The sequence below is a fragment of the Leptinotarsa decemlineata genome, unplaced genomic scaffold (assembly GCF_025532065.1).
Source record: "Leptinotarsa decemlineata unplaced genomic scaffold, Ldec_3_MD MMD2_tig00003736_RagTag_RagTag, whole genome shotgun sequence".
Lineage (NCBI taxonomy): Eukaryota > Metazoa > Arthropoda > Insecta > Coleoptera > Chrysomelidae > Leptinotarsa > Leptinotarsa decemlineata.
This window is the reverse complement of record NW_027412593.1, coordinates 769,940-783,305: the sequence shown is the minus strand read 5'-3', so window position 1 is coordinate 783,305 and position 13,366 is coordinate 769,940. Positions and strand designations below refer to the sequence as shown.

Here is a 13,366-nt window from a genome sequence, read left to right as displayed (position 1 = left end):
CACTATCATTTCATTTCAGGTTTATTGTTGCTTAATATAATTGTCATTTTCAACTATTCTTTTTTACTTGTTTCAGGGATTTCAAATCATTTTATATAGTAGACAATGGAAGTCCGAACTAGTGAAATTCATCACGAAACATTGTCAATCACCTTCAAACAAAAACTGAAAACGTAATGAGTACTTTTCAACAAGACAATGCAAGTTGCTCTCCAAGTCATAAAAAGTTGTAAATGTTCATGAGTAACCTATGCGAAAAATATCTATTTGATTTTTATTCCAGTTTTATTGTGCCACTTTCAAATAGTGATAATGAACCTTAATGTACATTTTGTTCCAGGTATTACTATTGAAACACTGGCTGATGCATTGTTGAACAAATATAAGGAAAACTTTTTTGGTGAGCAAAGTTTGGATAACTTTAAGTAAGTGAAATTCATTGAAGAACCCATCATACCACTCATTTTAAATACTTCATTTGTGGGTTTATTTTTGCAAGTGAGAAACCTAACCTAACCTATTTCTTGATGTAATACATTTTTTCTTTTTCAATGAAATGATATATTTATTATTTTTTAATTAGTGCTGATGAATTCACAGAGTTGTTTTTTTAGTATATTTTTAGTATACATTCGTTTGAGAGTAGAAACATCCTAATTTGAATACATTTCTAATATTTGTAATATGACAATATTCAGGAATATTCTATTCACTGAATATTGGTTGAAATGTCAAATATTTCAGTGTATTTTGTTTTTAAAATATATTTGTTTATGAATATTATGTGTTTTATTACTTGTGTGAATCTTGAATCAAAATGCAATATATACATGCCTAATAGCGTTTACTCATCACATTCTTGGAATATTCCAAATATTCCTAGAATATTTATAAAATATATTTAAAGAATAGTCTATGGTGTTTCACTATTGTATATTCCTACAATAAACTAAGAATATCCTGAATATTTTATGAATATTCCTCGGGTTCTATTCCTGGAATATTCTTAATAGAATATACCTTACATATTCTAAGAATATTATAAGATATTCCAAGAATATTCCCAAGGAATATTCTTAAAATATATCAAAGGTTCGCCAAGAGCACTTCCAGGGAATATTCTCCAGAAGATATATATATATATATATATATATATATATATATATATATATGCTATGCATATTCATAGCATAATACAATATCCTTAAATGTATATTCATGAAATATACCTGGAATATCTATTGCTATGTGGGTATATATATATATATATATATATATATATATATATATATATATATATATATAGAGAGAGAGAGAGAGAGAGAACAGAATGCCTGAGGAGGTACTCCATTGTCAACAGGTAAAGCACTAGAATACTTTCCATCCATACTGACCAGACATACTGACTGAGTCCGATTCCTGAGGTAACCTCTCAATTGATCTACAGTACCTTCACTAAATCCGAGGAATGACATTTTCCTACACATAATATTGTGGTCTAATGTATCGAATGCTTTACTGTAGTCCAAGAGTATCATGACAGTTACTTCATTATTATCAGTTGCTTTGAATAAATCTTGAATGATGTTGACAAGAGTGGTGGTGGTGCTATAGAATTTACGAAATCTAGATTGAACATTTGTTATTAAATTATTATTGTATACAAAAGAATCAATCTCATCTTTCAGAATCCGCTCGAACACCTTAGATAGGATAGGCAGTTTGCTAATTGGCCTCAAATGAGATAATTCAGTTGGATTTTCACATTTCGGCAAAGGGAGTACAATTGCATGTTTCCATGCAGAAGGAAAATGATTTCTATAGACAAATTGAATATGTATATTATGTGGTTGATAAGATAATTGTCAATATACATAATGAGAGAAATGCTGTCAGATCTAGCACAGTTACTTTTCATACCACTGATGTATTATTGAGTCTGGAATGGTGTCATTCTGCGAAAATTCAAAGTAGGTCCATTATAGGCCTACGGCCAAAAGAAGTTGGTAATCTTTGACCTATAGTGCTCGCCGTTGACACTGATTGCCTGGCCAACGTCTTCCTCGAAGAAATTTGGAACGATGACGCCGCTAGCCCAAAAGTCACACACCGGGATGCATCGAAAGCTAAATTCGACAGTTTTGCTTGTTCACGTACCAAATGGACCAAAATGGACCTCATCGCTGAATATGATTTTTCGATGAATATTAAGGTCATTTGACAACTGCTCCGCCCATTCAGCGATCACCTGTCGTTTTATATGGTCTTTACCTTCAGTTCCTGGGTCAGTTGAATTTTGTACCAATTTGTGGCCAATCGACAAAAACAATATTTTTCGGACTCGTCTCGTAATGAAAAATAATGATAACTGTTGAAGTTATTATCTGTTAATCTAATAATTTGATTCAGAATAGAGTTTCCATTTTGGAAATGAAAGGGTATCGGTGTATGTTGTTTCATGTTTCTTTTCTGATAAAAACTATTTTGTTGATGGGAATGATTTCTACACTAACGAAAATAATATATAAACTATCAAATGAATATTTCGCTCGATTTCTTGAAGACAGAAATGGGAATCTATACTAAAATAAACGTGAAAAATTTCTTTGGTTCGGGCTGCCGTTGTTTGATATTATAAAAAATGATATGAAATCCCTGAAAAAACTAATAATGAAAAAGAAGAAGAAGAATTGAAAATGAACAGTTGAAAATAAAAATTATATCAAGCAAAAAACCGGAAGTGAAATAATGGTGAAATAGAATACAAATAAAAATAGAACAATTGAACAAAAAATAACAATAAAAATTAAAAGTTAAGAGTTTTCAAGCCAAGGGAATGATGTAGCAAAGTGCAAGCAGTAGTTGTGACGTATTCTCTTCCTTGTGTGATTCATGTCTTTCAGCCAAAGTCTGTTCCACCATCGCTTGGGAGTACCCATTCCGTTGAAGATCATTTTCGATGATTTTTGTTCCTGTTCGAGACCTACCTTCATACTACAACGTACATACTACACAAGGTCTAATAGACTAATACTACACGGTCTAATAGACTCTTGATGATTCCTCTTTCAGTCGATTGATGGTGGTTGGATTCGTTGTTCAGATAGTGTCCCGTGTGAGTGGGTTTTTGGTATACAGATGTTTTCCACTTAGTGTCGGTCCTCTTCACTAATACGTCTAATATGTATTGGTGAAGAGAACCGACATTATATGGGAAACATTTCTTTACCAAAAACACACTCATACCCACGAATCCTACCACCGTCAAAAATAGGAATCATCAAGACACTATTAGACCGTGCTTTGGGCTCCAAAATATGAAGGAAGGTCTCGGGAAGGAACTAGACATCATCAAAAATGATCTTCAACGGAATGACTCCTCCAAAACGATGGTGAAACAGACTTTGGCTAAAAGACAGTAGGAGTCTCGTATGGAAGAGAAGCCGTCACAACCAGTGCTTGCACTTCCCTACATCAGAGGATTATCGGAAAGTTTAAGAAGAATTGGATCCAAGTACAACATCAGAAACTGCTTCAGATCCGAAAACACTATCCGTAACAGCCTAATGAAAACCAGGCCACCAAACGCGGACTACGATGCCAAGCATTGCATTCAACAGATACCCTGTGAGAGTCCATTGAATGTTTACATTGCCGAGCACAAGAAACACACACAGCGCGAGGAAACCAGGAAATCAAGAATAGCAGAACATGTTTCGATCCATTATCATGATATCGAGTGGTCCCAAGAAATTCAAAGGAGCCTTATACATGTTGCCCAACAATATATTCAGCCAAGCTACTGTAAAGATACGCAACATATGGAAACCCATAATCAAGCGAAAAATGGCCAACTCTTGCCAAACGGTCATCTCCCACTAAACTGCGAAGTGGAAAAATGAAAGCAGATATAAGTGAAAATTCTCGAATGACCCATAAATAGTTATCTTTCGGAGAAAGTTGTGAAGTAACTTGGATTGGAATCTCTCAACTTTTTAATTTTAATTTCAATGTTTTGTTCAATTGTTATATTTTCACTGTATTCTTTTTCACTTTTATTGCATTTCAGGTTTATTGCTAAAATAATTGTTATTTTCAGCTATTCATTTTTAATTCTTCTTTTTTTATTATTATTTTTTTCAAGGATTTCAAATCATTTTATATAATATCAGACAATGGAAGTCCAAACTGAGGAAATTCATCATGAAACATTGTCATTCACCTTAAAACAAACGATCAATTCGAAAGTTTGTGAGGATGGATGTATGAATGTACTAGTTGTCGCCCGCGGCTTCGCCCGCGTAGAATTTGGTTTGTTGCATTAAGATTCATGACTGACCATTTTGAACAAATAATTACAACATTTTTTCAAGAAACCAGAAACTTACAATTTCAAAACTGACTAAATTCAATAAAATATTTGAACCCCTATTCATAGGGGTTCAAATAACAGGAAATCCTGTTTCCTTTTCTTGATGCTCATTCACGCTACACAAAGAACCTACCTGAATATTTCAAGATAATAAATTCAGTGGTTTCATGAGTCAAATTATGTTACCTATAAAGGAATTGGTAAAAGTAACACAACCGTCAACGACGTCAGCCCTCACGCGTCCGCCTGCGTTCGGGTCGCGTTTTCGGCGATGGCGCTTCATTGCTTAGACCACCCCCTAACCCTGGGTATCGTTCTGCGTCATCTTACAGTAGACGCGATGCGTAATGGATCACGGCGTTGCGTCAAGTGGGAAAATAGTGGTTCAAAGATTGTATTCCGGGCTGCGGGCAACAATTAGTAATGAAATAATCTAATTTGAGAAGAACTATAAATGAAATCGGAACTATACATTGAAAAGTGGAGTAATGATAAATATACCCATTCTGCATGTAAATTTGAAGGGGATTACCGGATGTAAACAACATCATTAAAAGTGAAGAAAGTTTGTCAACCGTGAACTGCAAAAGTTGAAACGTTTATAAGCTTATTATAACAATTAGTACGTTTCTGGTATTCAAAATCATAGAGAGAGAAAAAGTTAGGAAACTTTGTCAAATACTCCTCATGAATAATTATAATTGAATGACTATCATGAATGCTCTCTGAATTATAGGGTGGGATTAAGTAGTGAACTGTAATAATTATGGAGAATTATGATTTTGTCACAATGTTTTTTTCAGAAAGGCATACAATAAAAAACTTTTGAAAAGGCTATCTGATGAGTGATCTTTATATAAATTCATTTTATAGACGTATGACGTACTAGTGGAAAAAATAAAGTGTTTCTGTGATACAAAGTCCAGACGAGGAGTTGGACACAGTAGCTCGATTTTATTACAAAATTATATAAGAGGAATACTACGAAAACTCTCCAAACGAATGAAGTAACTTATAAGATCCAAACTAATTAAGTAATTATGTTATAAATTACAAATATATCAGTAATTTGAATTATACTGAGTGTTAATACCTACTTCATGGTATATAATTTCAACCATCATTATTTGTCACCAAATTGGATGGGTGATAAAGAAGAAAAAGAATATATTTATTGAAATAGGTAATCCTGATACACAATATTATATAAAACATATAACAAACATAGAAATTGAAAATAATTATATAAAAAAAATCAAAATGTAGATATAATTCAAAATTGAAAATAAAAATTTTTATTTTGAAAAATCACGACATATGCTATTAAAAATACATTGCAATATAGGTGCGGCTCCAATACAATGATAAAAAGCAGAAAACAATATACAAATACAATGTTTATTAATATCATCTCATCAAGTATTATTCTATCTAGCATTATGGAATAATACCATGTGAATAACTGTTTTTTAAAAATACTTAATGATGGACTACATTTAATTTCATTTGGTAATTTATTGTATGCATCAAACCCTTTGAAAAATAAAGAATTCATGGCACTTCTCCTATTTGTTCTGCATAAATGCAAATTAGTATGATTTCTTGTGGCATATTTGTGCACTTGTGATGTTTGATTTAGATTGAACAAGAAAATAATAGAAGCACATTATCAAAATGAGGTTGGTTAATCCCATTGTACACAATAATTTTAGACTGGGTGGATAAATTACCAGAAATTCTTGCAAAGAAATATACTTTTTAAGATATTTTTTTACATATATAATCAAGATGATTGCCAAAAAGTAATAAATTATCTAACTGGAATCCAAGATATTTGATACATGACACAATTTCAATGTTTTCATTATCAATTTGTAGATTTATTTCATTCAAATCAAGGTTGTTTCATTTATATTGTGTTGTAATAATCATTCCTTTAGTTTTCATTTTATTCAGTTTTAATTTATTTGCCATGAGGTACTCATTTACAACATCCTTTAATGCGGCATTCATTTATCAATAGCTTCATCTAAGCTTGTATCGTAGAATCCCAATAGTGTATCATCTGCAAATAAATTCATAAAACGTTTACAAACAAGTTCATGTCACTTAAGCATAAGATAAAAAACAGAGATCCTAGAATAATCTGTGTCCCCTCACCAACTTCAAGTAATACCACCTATTCATTACCAATTTCTTCATTAAGAAACAAATTCCACCAAAAAAAATATTCGATATATTTGGTCACAAAACAAATATAAGGAATCTATTGATTTCTAAGTATACAAAAAGTGAGTCCTAGACCTTTCTCTTCCAGATATATCACGTCGAAGTAATGACTGAATTCGTAATCGTTTGTCAGAGAATGATTTGCAAATGTTGAATTGATCTTCTTGTTCGAAACTATGTCTATGGTCTCTTATCATTTTTGAGAAAGTTCTCCTCGTTTGCCCAATATAAAGTTTGAGACAAGAATCCCAAGCCAACTTGAATATTAGTGATTTATCCAATACTGGACTTTTATTTTCAATTGTAATGAATTTGCACAAATTATTATTCGTTTTGACATTTACGCCTAAGTCTTGATGTATTCAGCAAAGTATGTCAATGTCGCTTACTATTATTTTTGCTTAGTTAGGTAGACTTGTCTCTAAACTTGTTTCTGTAATTTATTAGAAAGAACTGAGTCAATAATATCCACCTCTTAACCACTGTTGACAGCAATTTGATCAATAGAATTATTTTTTTTTAATGAATATTGCGTTCTGAACGTGGAACATTCAACAGTCTGTGGAGCAAAATTATATGAATTGCATAAAACTAAGGTACATTAGATACCTAACATGAAGAGGGTGGTAAATAACAGTCGACCAGTAAGCTGCTGAATAGACTCATCACACGCACCTGGGTATGAACGCATTGGTATGGTGAACTGATGGGTTTGAAGTGGATGTAGGGATTGACGTGGTAGTGGCATGACTAAGATTCAACCTATTTCAACAGACTTGAATCCTTCTGTATTCAGGGTACCTTATTCTCTGAGAGCTAATACGGATTCCAATCTGGTTTATCAACTCATAATGCTACTCTTTCCCTGGTCAATCAGGCTTTATCCAATTTTGAAAATTGTCTAAAATCAATAAAGTTTTTTTTATTTACCACGTGCATTTGACACCATCAGTCATCAACTTCTTCTCGATAAGCTTCATGACATATAGAGTTCGCGGCCAATGTCTCAAATGGATTGAGACTTATCTGACTCGCAGATCATAATCTGTTAAAACGCCAATACTCAGCCTTTAGACGAATTTGCTGAATAAGTTCATTGTCGAACCACGGCGCATATTTACACTTGAAGTTACCAGTTCGTGAGGGTACACATTGATCCAGTATGTTTAATATTTTTCCGTAAAAATAAGGGCAAGCATCATTTGATCTATCGGAAACTTCTTCAATTACTGTGGCGAAATCAGGAGCTTTTGCCACATAGTCGTACGGTCGATAAGGAGTATTATCTTAAAGTTATGCGCCGCTTGCGAGAAGCAATACGAAGAAATCGTCTGATATTTTGGAGAAACAATTCATGGCTTTTGCATCACGATAATGCACCTGCTCACTCGTCTTCGCTTGTTCGTATTTTTTTGCCAGAAACAACACCGTGGCAATTCCTCAGCCACCGTATTCACCAAATTTGACTCACCGTGACTTTTTTGTTCCCTAAATAAAGAGACTCACGGAAAGATGGCGTTTTGCGACGATTTGAGGGATAAAAACTGAATCGCTGAGAAAGCTCAAGGAAATTCCAAAAAGCGCATATCAGAACTGATTCGAAGATTGGAAACAACGCTGGCACAACGCATAGGAGGAGTAGTCTGAAGGGTAAAAGGGGAAAAAATCAAATTTCACCTTATTTCTTGAACAGAGTAGTAGTGGTTTGAGTTGTGGTTTAAGCCATATAAGTAGTTTTTCACGGCAGAAATTTACTAGTGGAAGAGGACGAGGTCAGTTTAAAATATTCATTTTATCAGTTTCCAATTACGCCAATATTATGTTCGGACTTCCATTGTCTGATATTATATAAAATGATTTGACATCTCTGATAATTTTATATATTCATCATTTCATATAATACCAGACAATGGAAGCCCAAACTAATGAAATTCATTATGAAACATTGTCAATCACCTTGAAAAGCAGAATTCGAAAAACAATGTTTCACTGAAAATAGACTGTAGTAGAATAACTAGAAATTATTTAAATGCACGATGTTTTAAATTCGATCTTCACTATTGGGATCTCAGAAACTATGAGATATACGATGATGGTTGAATTGGGGCAAAGTTGCACATTAACCTGACTAACAATATGCCGTTGAGGAAGGTCTGAGATTTCTAATATTTTTCGAAGGATTCGAAAATGAATTGCACTTCCGCATTTCCACTTTGATGTTGACTTTCAATTTGTTACACTCAATGACATTTTGTTTTTGTAGAAGTCATTGAATTTTTGTCGAAAAATGGCTTTCACAGATGGAGAAAAAAAAGATATGATACAAATACGATAGAACCAGTGTTGGGACATCGAAAATGTATTTGAACTTGTATCCAGAAAGACGAAAACCACATCAAACTATGTTCAAGTTATTGGATCAAAATCTAACCGAGTTTCGTTCGTTTGAAAAGCCAATGAAAAAATACGGAGGCAGAATCAACAATCAAAATTTAATAAATAAGGTCTGCATGAGATGAAAAAGACATTGTGTCCTTTTCACTGAAAATAGAACTTTAAACAAATAACAATAATTACCTAAAATGTATTTCCTATCCATTTATCACCAAACCGGTGCGGTGGAGCACTCTAATGTTGAAACCAGATGTTGTTATAGTTAGCCAAAGGTAGACCATCCAAATAGATTTCGAAAAACGACATTAAAAACTGGTTCAGAATTTCGTCGAATTAATTAGGACCCAAAAGTCTATCTTTGTAAATTCCTGCCCATACGTCAATACTGAATCGCACTCGAGGTCGAATTTCTCGGAACTGCCTGGGGTTGTTTATGCTCCAAATGGGTTCGTTATTTCGGTTGAATATTCCACAATTCGTAAAAGTGCTTCCATAAGTCCAAATTACATTTTCCAGGGAAAACAGGAAAACCAGGTCTTTTTATCAGGCAATTACAAAATTCCAATCGCCTTTCGGGATCACCAGGGTGCAATTTTTGAGATATTTGTATTTTGTAACATTTTAAACCGCTTTTTTTGAGATGTCTCCAAGCACTTGTTTGACAAATACTAATTTCGGAGAAAATTTGACGTGTAGATTTACCCGTGTTTATCTGCAAATCATTAATTTTTATTGAAAAAGAAACCATGTGTAACTTACCTCATACATAGTTCCTTTTGCCAAATTTTCTTTAGTTTCCTGATCTATTCTGTCTCCGTATTTTTTCTCGGATTTTGGTCCAATAACTTGAATCTAGTTTGATGTGGTTGTCTTCTTTCGGAATACAGTTAAAATACATTTCCGATGTCCACTGTTAGGACATGTTCATTCGTGAAAAGCATTTTCTGCCAAAAATTCAATGACTTGTGTTATAACAAAATGTCTTTTTGGGAAAGAAAGTTTTTGGCTTTCAACTACTCCATCTTGATACAAAAAAAGAAGGATGAGGGAGTCTTATAGAGAAAGGAAGGAAGTAACTCTATACATGGATGTGTAGATCATGCCAAAAAGTAACTTTCAGACACAAACTGAAAGAAAGTCCTCCTGAAACAGCTACTTTCATATAAACATTGAATTATACGAAAGAGAAAATTCTTTCGAAACAAATACTTCTATATGAACACTGAATTATACAGAAGATACTTTTCTCTACTCAGTTTGTATTTCAAATATTCGTTGTGGAACAAAAATCAGATATCATTCACATGAGTTCTACTTTGAATGAATGGTAGTAAATTGTACTTACATGGAACACTGTCACCCTCACTGGTATACACCGATGTTTCGCCTTAGGACACTTGTCCTAAGGCTCTTCAGTACCAAATTGTATAACATTATAGAAAATTCACACACTTCATTCATGAATTACGATTTTCTAATGTCACGGAATAAGCTTGATCTGCTTATGTCATCGATGACATCGTAATGACATACATTCACCTATTTGACTTTATTCCAGCCTAGAGGAATTGAAGGGGTTATATTTTTTAGGAGTGAATAATTTTTGGGAAAGAAAGTATTTAGCTTTCAAAAATTTATCACTCCTAAAAAATATAACCCCTTCAATTCAAACAAAATGTCATTGGGTGTAACAAATTGAAAGTCAAATTAAGAAACATCAAAGTTGAAGCCTATTATGATAAGAATACATGTTTTTCAATTTCTCCAATTTTTCAAAAAAGACTGATAACTTACGATACATCATAGAAAAGGTAAAATCTGGTTCTATTCAAAACAGAAAGAATCCAATGTAGCGCCCATAAGAAAAATAAAGTTGATGATGGTGGCCGGAAGACGAAACGTCGGATACCAAATATGAAAACACCATTATGTAGCAGGGAAAAAGTGGCAAAATGGAATTGCAATTTACTGCCGAATCCTTCGAAAAATAAAGCCATAAAAAATTAAAATAATTTTCCGAAATTTCTTTTTTTTCCGGATATCCCCGGATACTCGGAATTTCAGAACTTTCTCAACGGCATATTGTTAATCAGGTAAATGCGCGCAACTTTGCCTCAATTTAACCATCTTCGTATCTCCCATAGTTTCCGAGATCGCAATGGTGAGGATAGAATTTGAAACACCCTGTATTAAGCTGGAAAATGCAATATTCATAATGATATTTCGAAATTTTTCGGGCCCATTCACAGTCGTTTCTTCATTCACATCCAGGCGAAAGCGTTAACAGCTTTTTGATATATTGTCGAAGAGCAATTTTTCTTCGTATATGAAAGTGCGGTCCATTCGATTCTCATTATAATCGAATAGGAACAGAGTCGTAAAATATCGGAGAGGACCGTTGAAATGGATAAACGTTTATCGAAACTCGGGTCGAGTCGGGATTTGAATACCTAATGAAAATTGCCCCTCGCTTTCAAGTCTTCATCGGAGTGAAATATATTTACCTTTATCCTGGGCCGTTAGCAGAGAAGAGGAAAGTGTTTGCCTCAACTTTCCAAAGGTTGTTCCTCCCTCTGGTGGTTCAGCGGCGGTATTTCCAGCTCCGGGCTCGGTCGTCACCATCTGTAATCAATTGAAAATATTTAATTCCAGTTGTGGGGTATCGAAATACCGACTGATTGATAAGTAGAGTCCGAATACAACACATTTATTATTCAATACCAGAGAGCGATGTTTCGACCCGCCGTAGGTCTCCTCAGTGGTGCTAGGCTGAGCCACAAATGCGTTGCTGGACACAACTGTCCTCAAAGAACAAACCTGAGTAAGTTCGATGCTATCGCCCCTACAAAGTCGCCATCTATGGGATCGGCAGGGAACTCAATCCCTGAATATGAAATTAAAAACGATACTCCGAAGGCGGACATTTTTAAAGCCAAGCTTCAACCTAATTATTATTATTAGCCCCGTCAGCGTGGTGTGGCCAATCATGAAGATGGGTAACACTTTTATTCATATTAGAAGTTCACAAAATTTCAATATTTATGGAAACTATGACATCAGTTAAGCCATGTCCGAGGTGAATTATAATGACCAGGTTGATACTGATATTAGAAAATATATTTTTAATAATTTTCCTGATGAATTATATATACAATTCAATTTTTTTCAAATCATTTGTTACTTCTTTTGCAATAAAAATATGTTAGGTTCCTCGATACTCAAACAGATGAAAATAGTTCATCCATATAAATCATGCAATGAAAAAAATACTCATAGATATAAAATAACGATATATACACTTTACAATATGAAATTTCAATATTGATGGAAACTATGACTTCAATTATGTCATGTCCGACGTTAACTATAATGACAAGGTTGATATTGATATCAGAAAATATATTTTTCATAACCTTCCTGATGAATTATATATACAATTCATTTTTTTTTAATTCATTTATTACTTGTTTTGCAATAAAAATATATTAGGTTCATCAATACACAGATAGACTAAAATGGTTCATCCAATGAAAACAATACTCATAAATATAAAATACCAAAATGTATACTATACAATATAAAATTACAATATATACACATCATATGTGTAGGTTTTTACTCATTTACACATATTTATATACATAAACGAATGTACATAAAGTTTTAGCTGCCAAGAAATTTATAGTTCACGCTTCTTCTATTTCGGCAGTAATTTCTTCACTGACCAACCGTTTTAATGGAAATTGCCTGTATTTTGTTTTCTCTAAATTAAAATTAAATAATATGTGTGATTGATGACTCTTTTATTTTTTGAAAATTCATAATAACTTTAATGAAATGAATGAAACACTTTTGTCTAATTTTCACTAGTTATTTTATTTTTACGAACGGCACCCTTGTTAATTCAACTCCCTCTCCTTCTAGCTTACCTTAAAACTCCCTTCAGATTTCACATGTCAGTTTTACACTTGAAAAGGGGGTGAAATCCGAAACCGGTCGTAAATATAAAATTCTTTGCAATTTCGTATGAGTTTTAACGTATGAGTTATCATAAATCCAGTTATGAACCAAATTGATCCACCTTGTGTATGTGTTTTGTTCACATTGTTTGAGTTTTTGTTGTTTTCAATCATTCTAAAGAAAAATATTTTAGACATGTTTCTCACTAGATATGAAACTTTTGGTCCATCAAATTCATTTGTGTTCTAAGCTATAAAGGAGTGTTTGTTGTGCTAGTACACAGTTTGGACATTATAATACTTGTCTATTATATAAAATGATTTGAAATCCCTGAAACAAGTAAAAAAGAATAATTAAAAAAAAGAATAGTTGAAAATAACAATTATATTAAGCAACAATAAACCTGAAATG

At 33.1% G+C, this 13,366-nt stretch overlaps 1 protein-coding gene across 1 annotated transcript in view; it reads right to left on the bottom strand.

The window, feature by feature from the left end:
* The window catches only part of Fife (regulating synaptic membrane exocytosis protein fife), an 88,194-nt gene extending 76,577 nt beyond the window's left edge, over positions 1–11,617 (bottom strand). The window contains exon 1 of the mRNA XM_074178198.1: positions 11,500–11,617. Within this exon, the coding sequence (XP_074034299.1) occupies positions 11,500–11,617 (118 nt within the window). The remainder of the gene's footprint in view (positions 1–11,499) is intronic.
* Between the last annotated feature and the right edge of the window lie 1,749 nt (positions 11,618–13,366).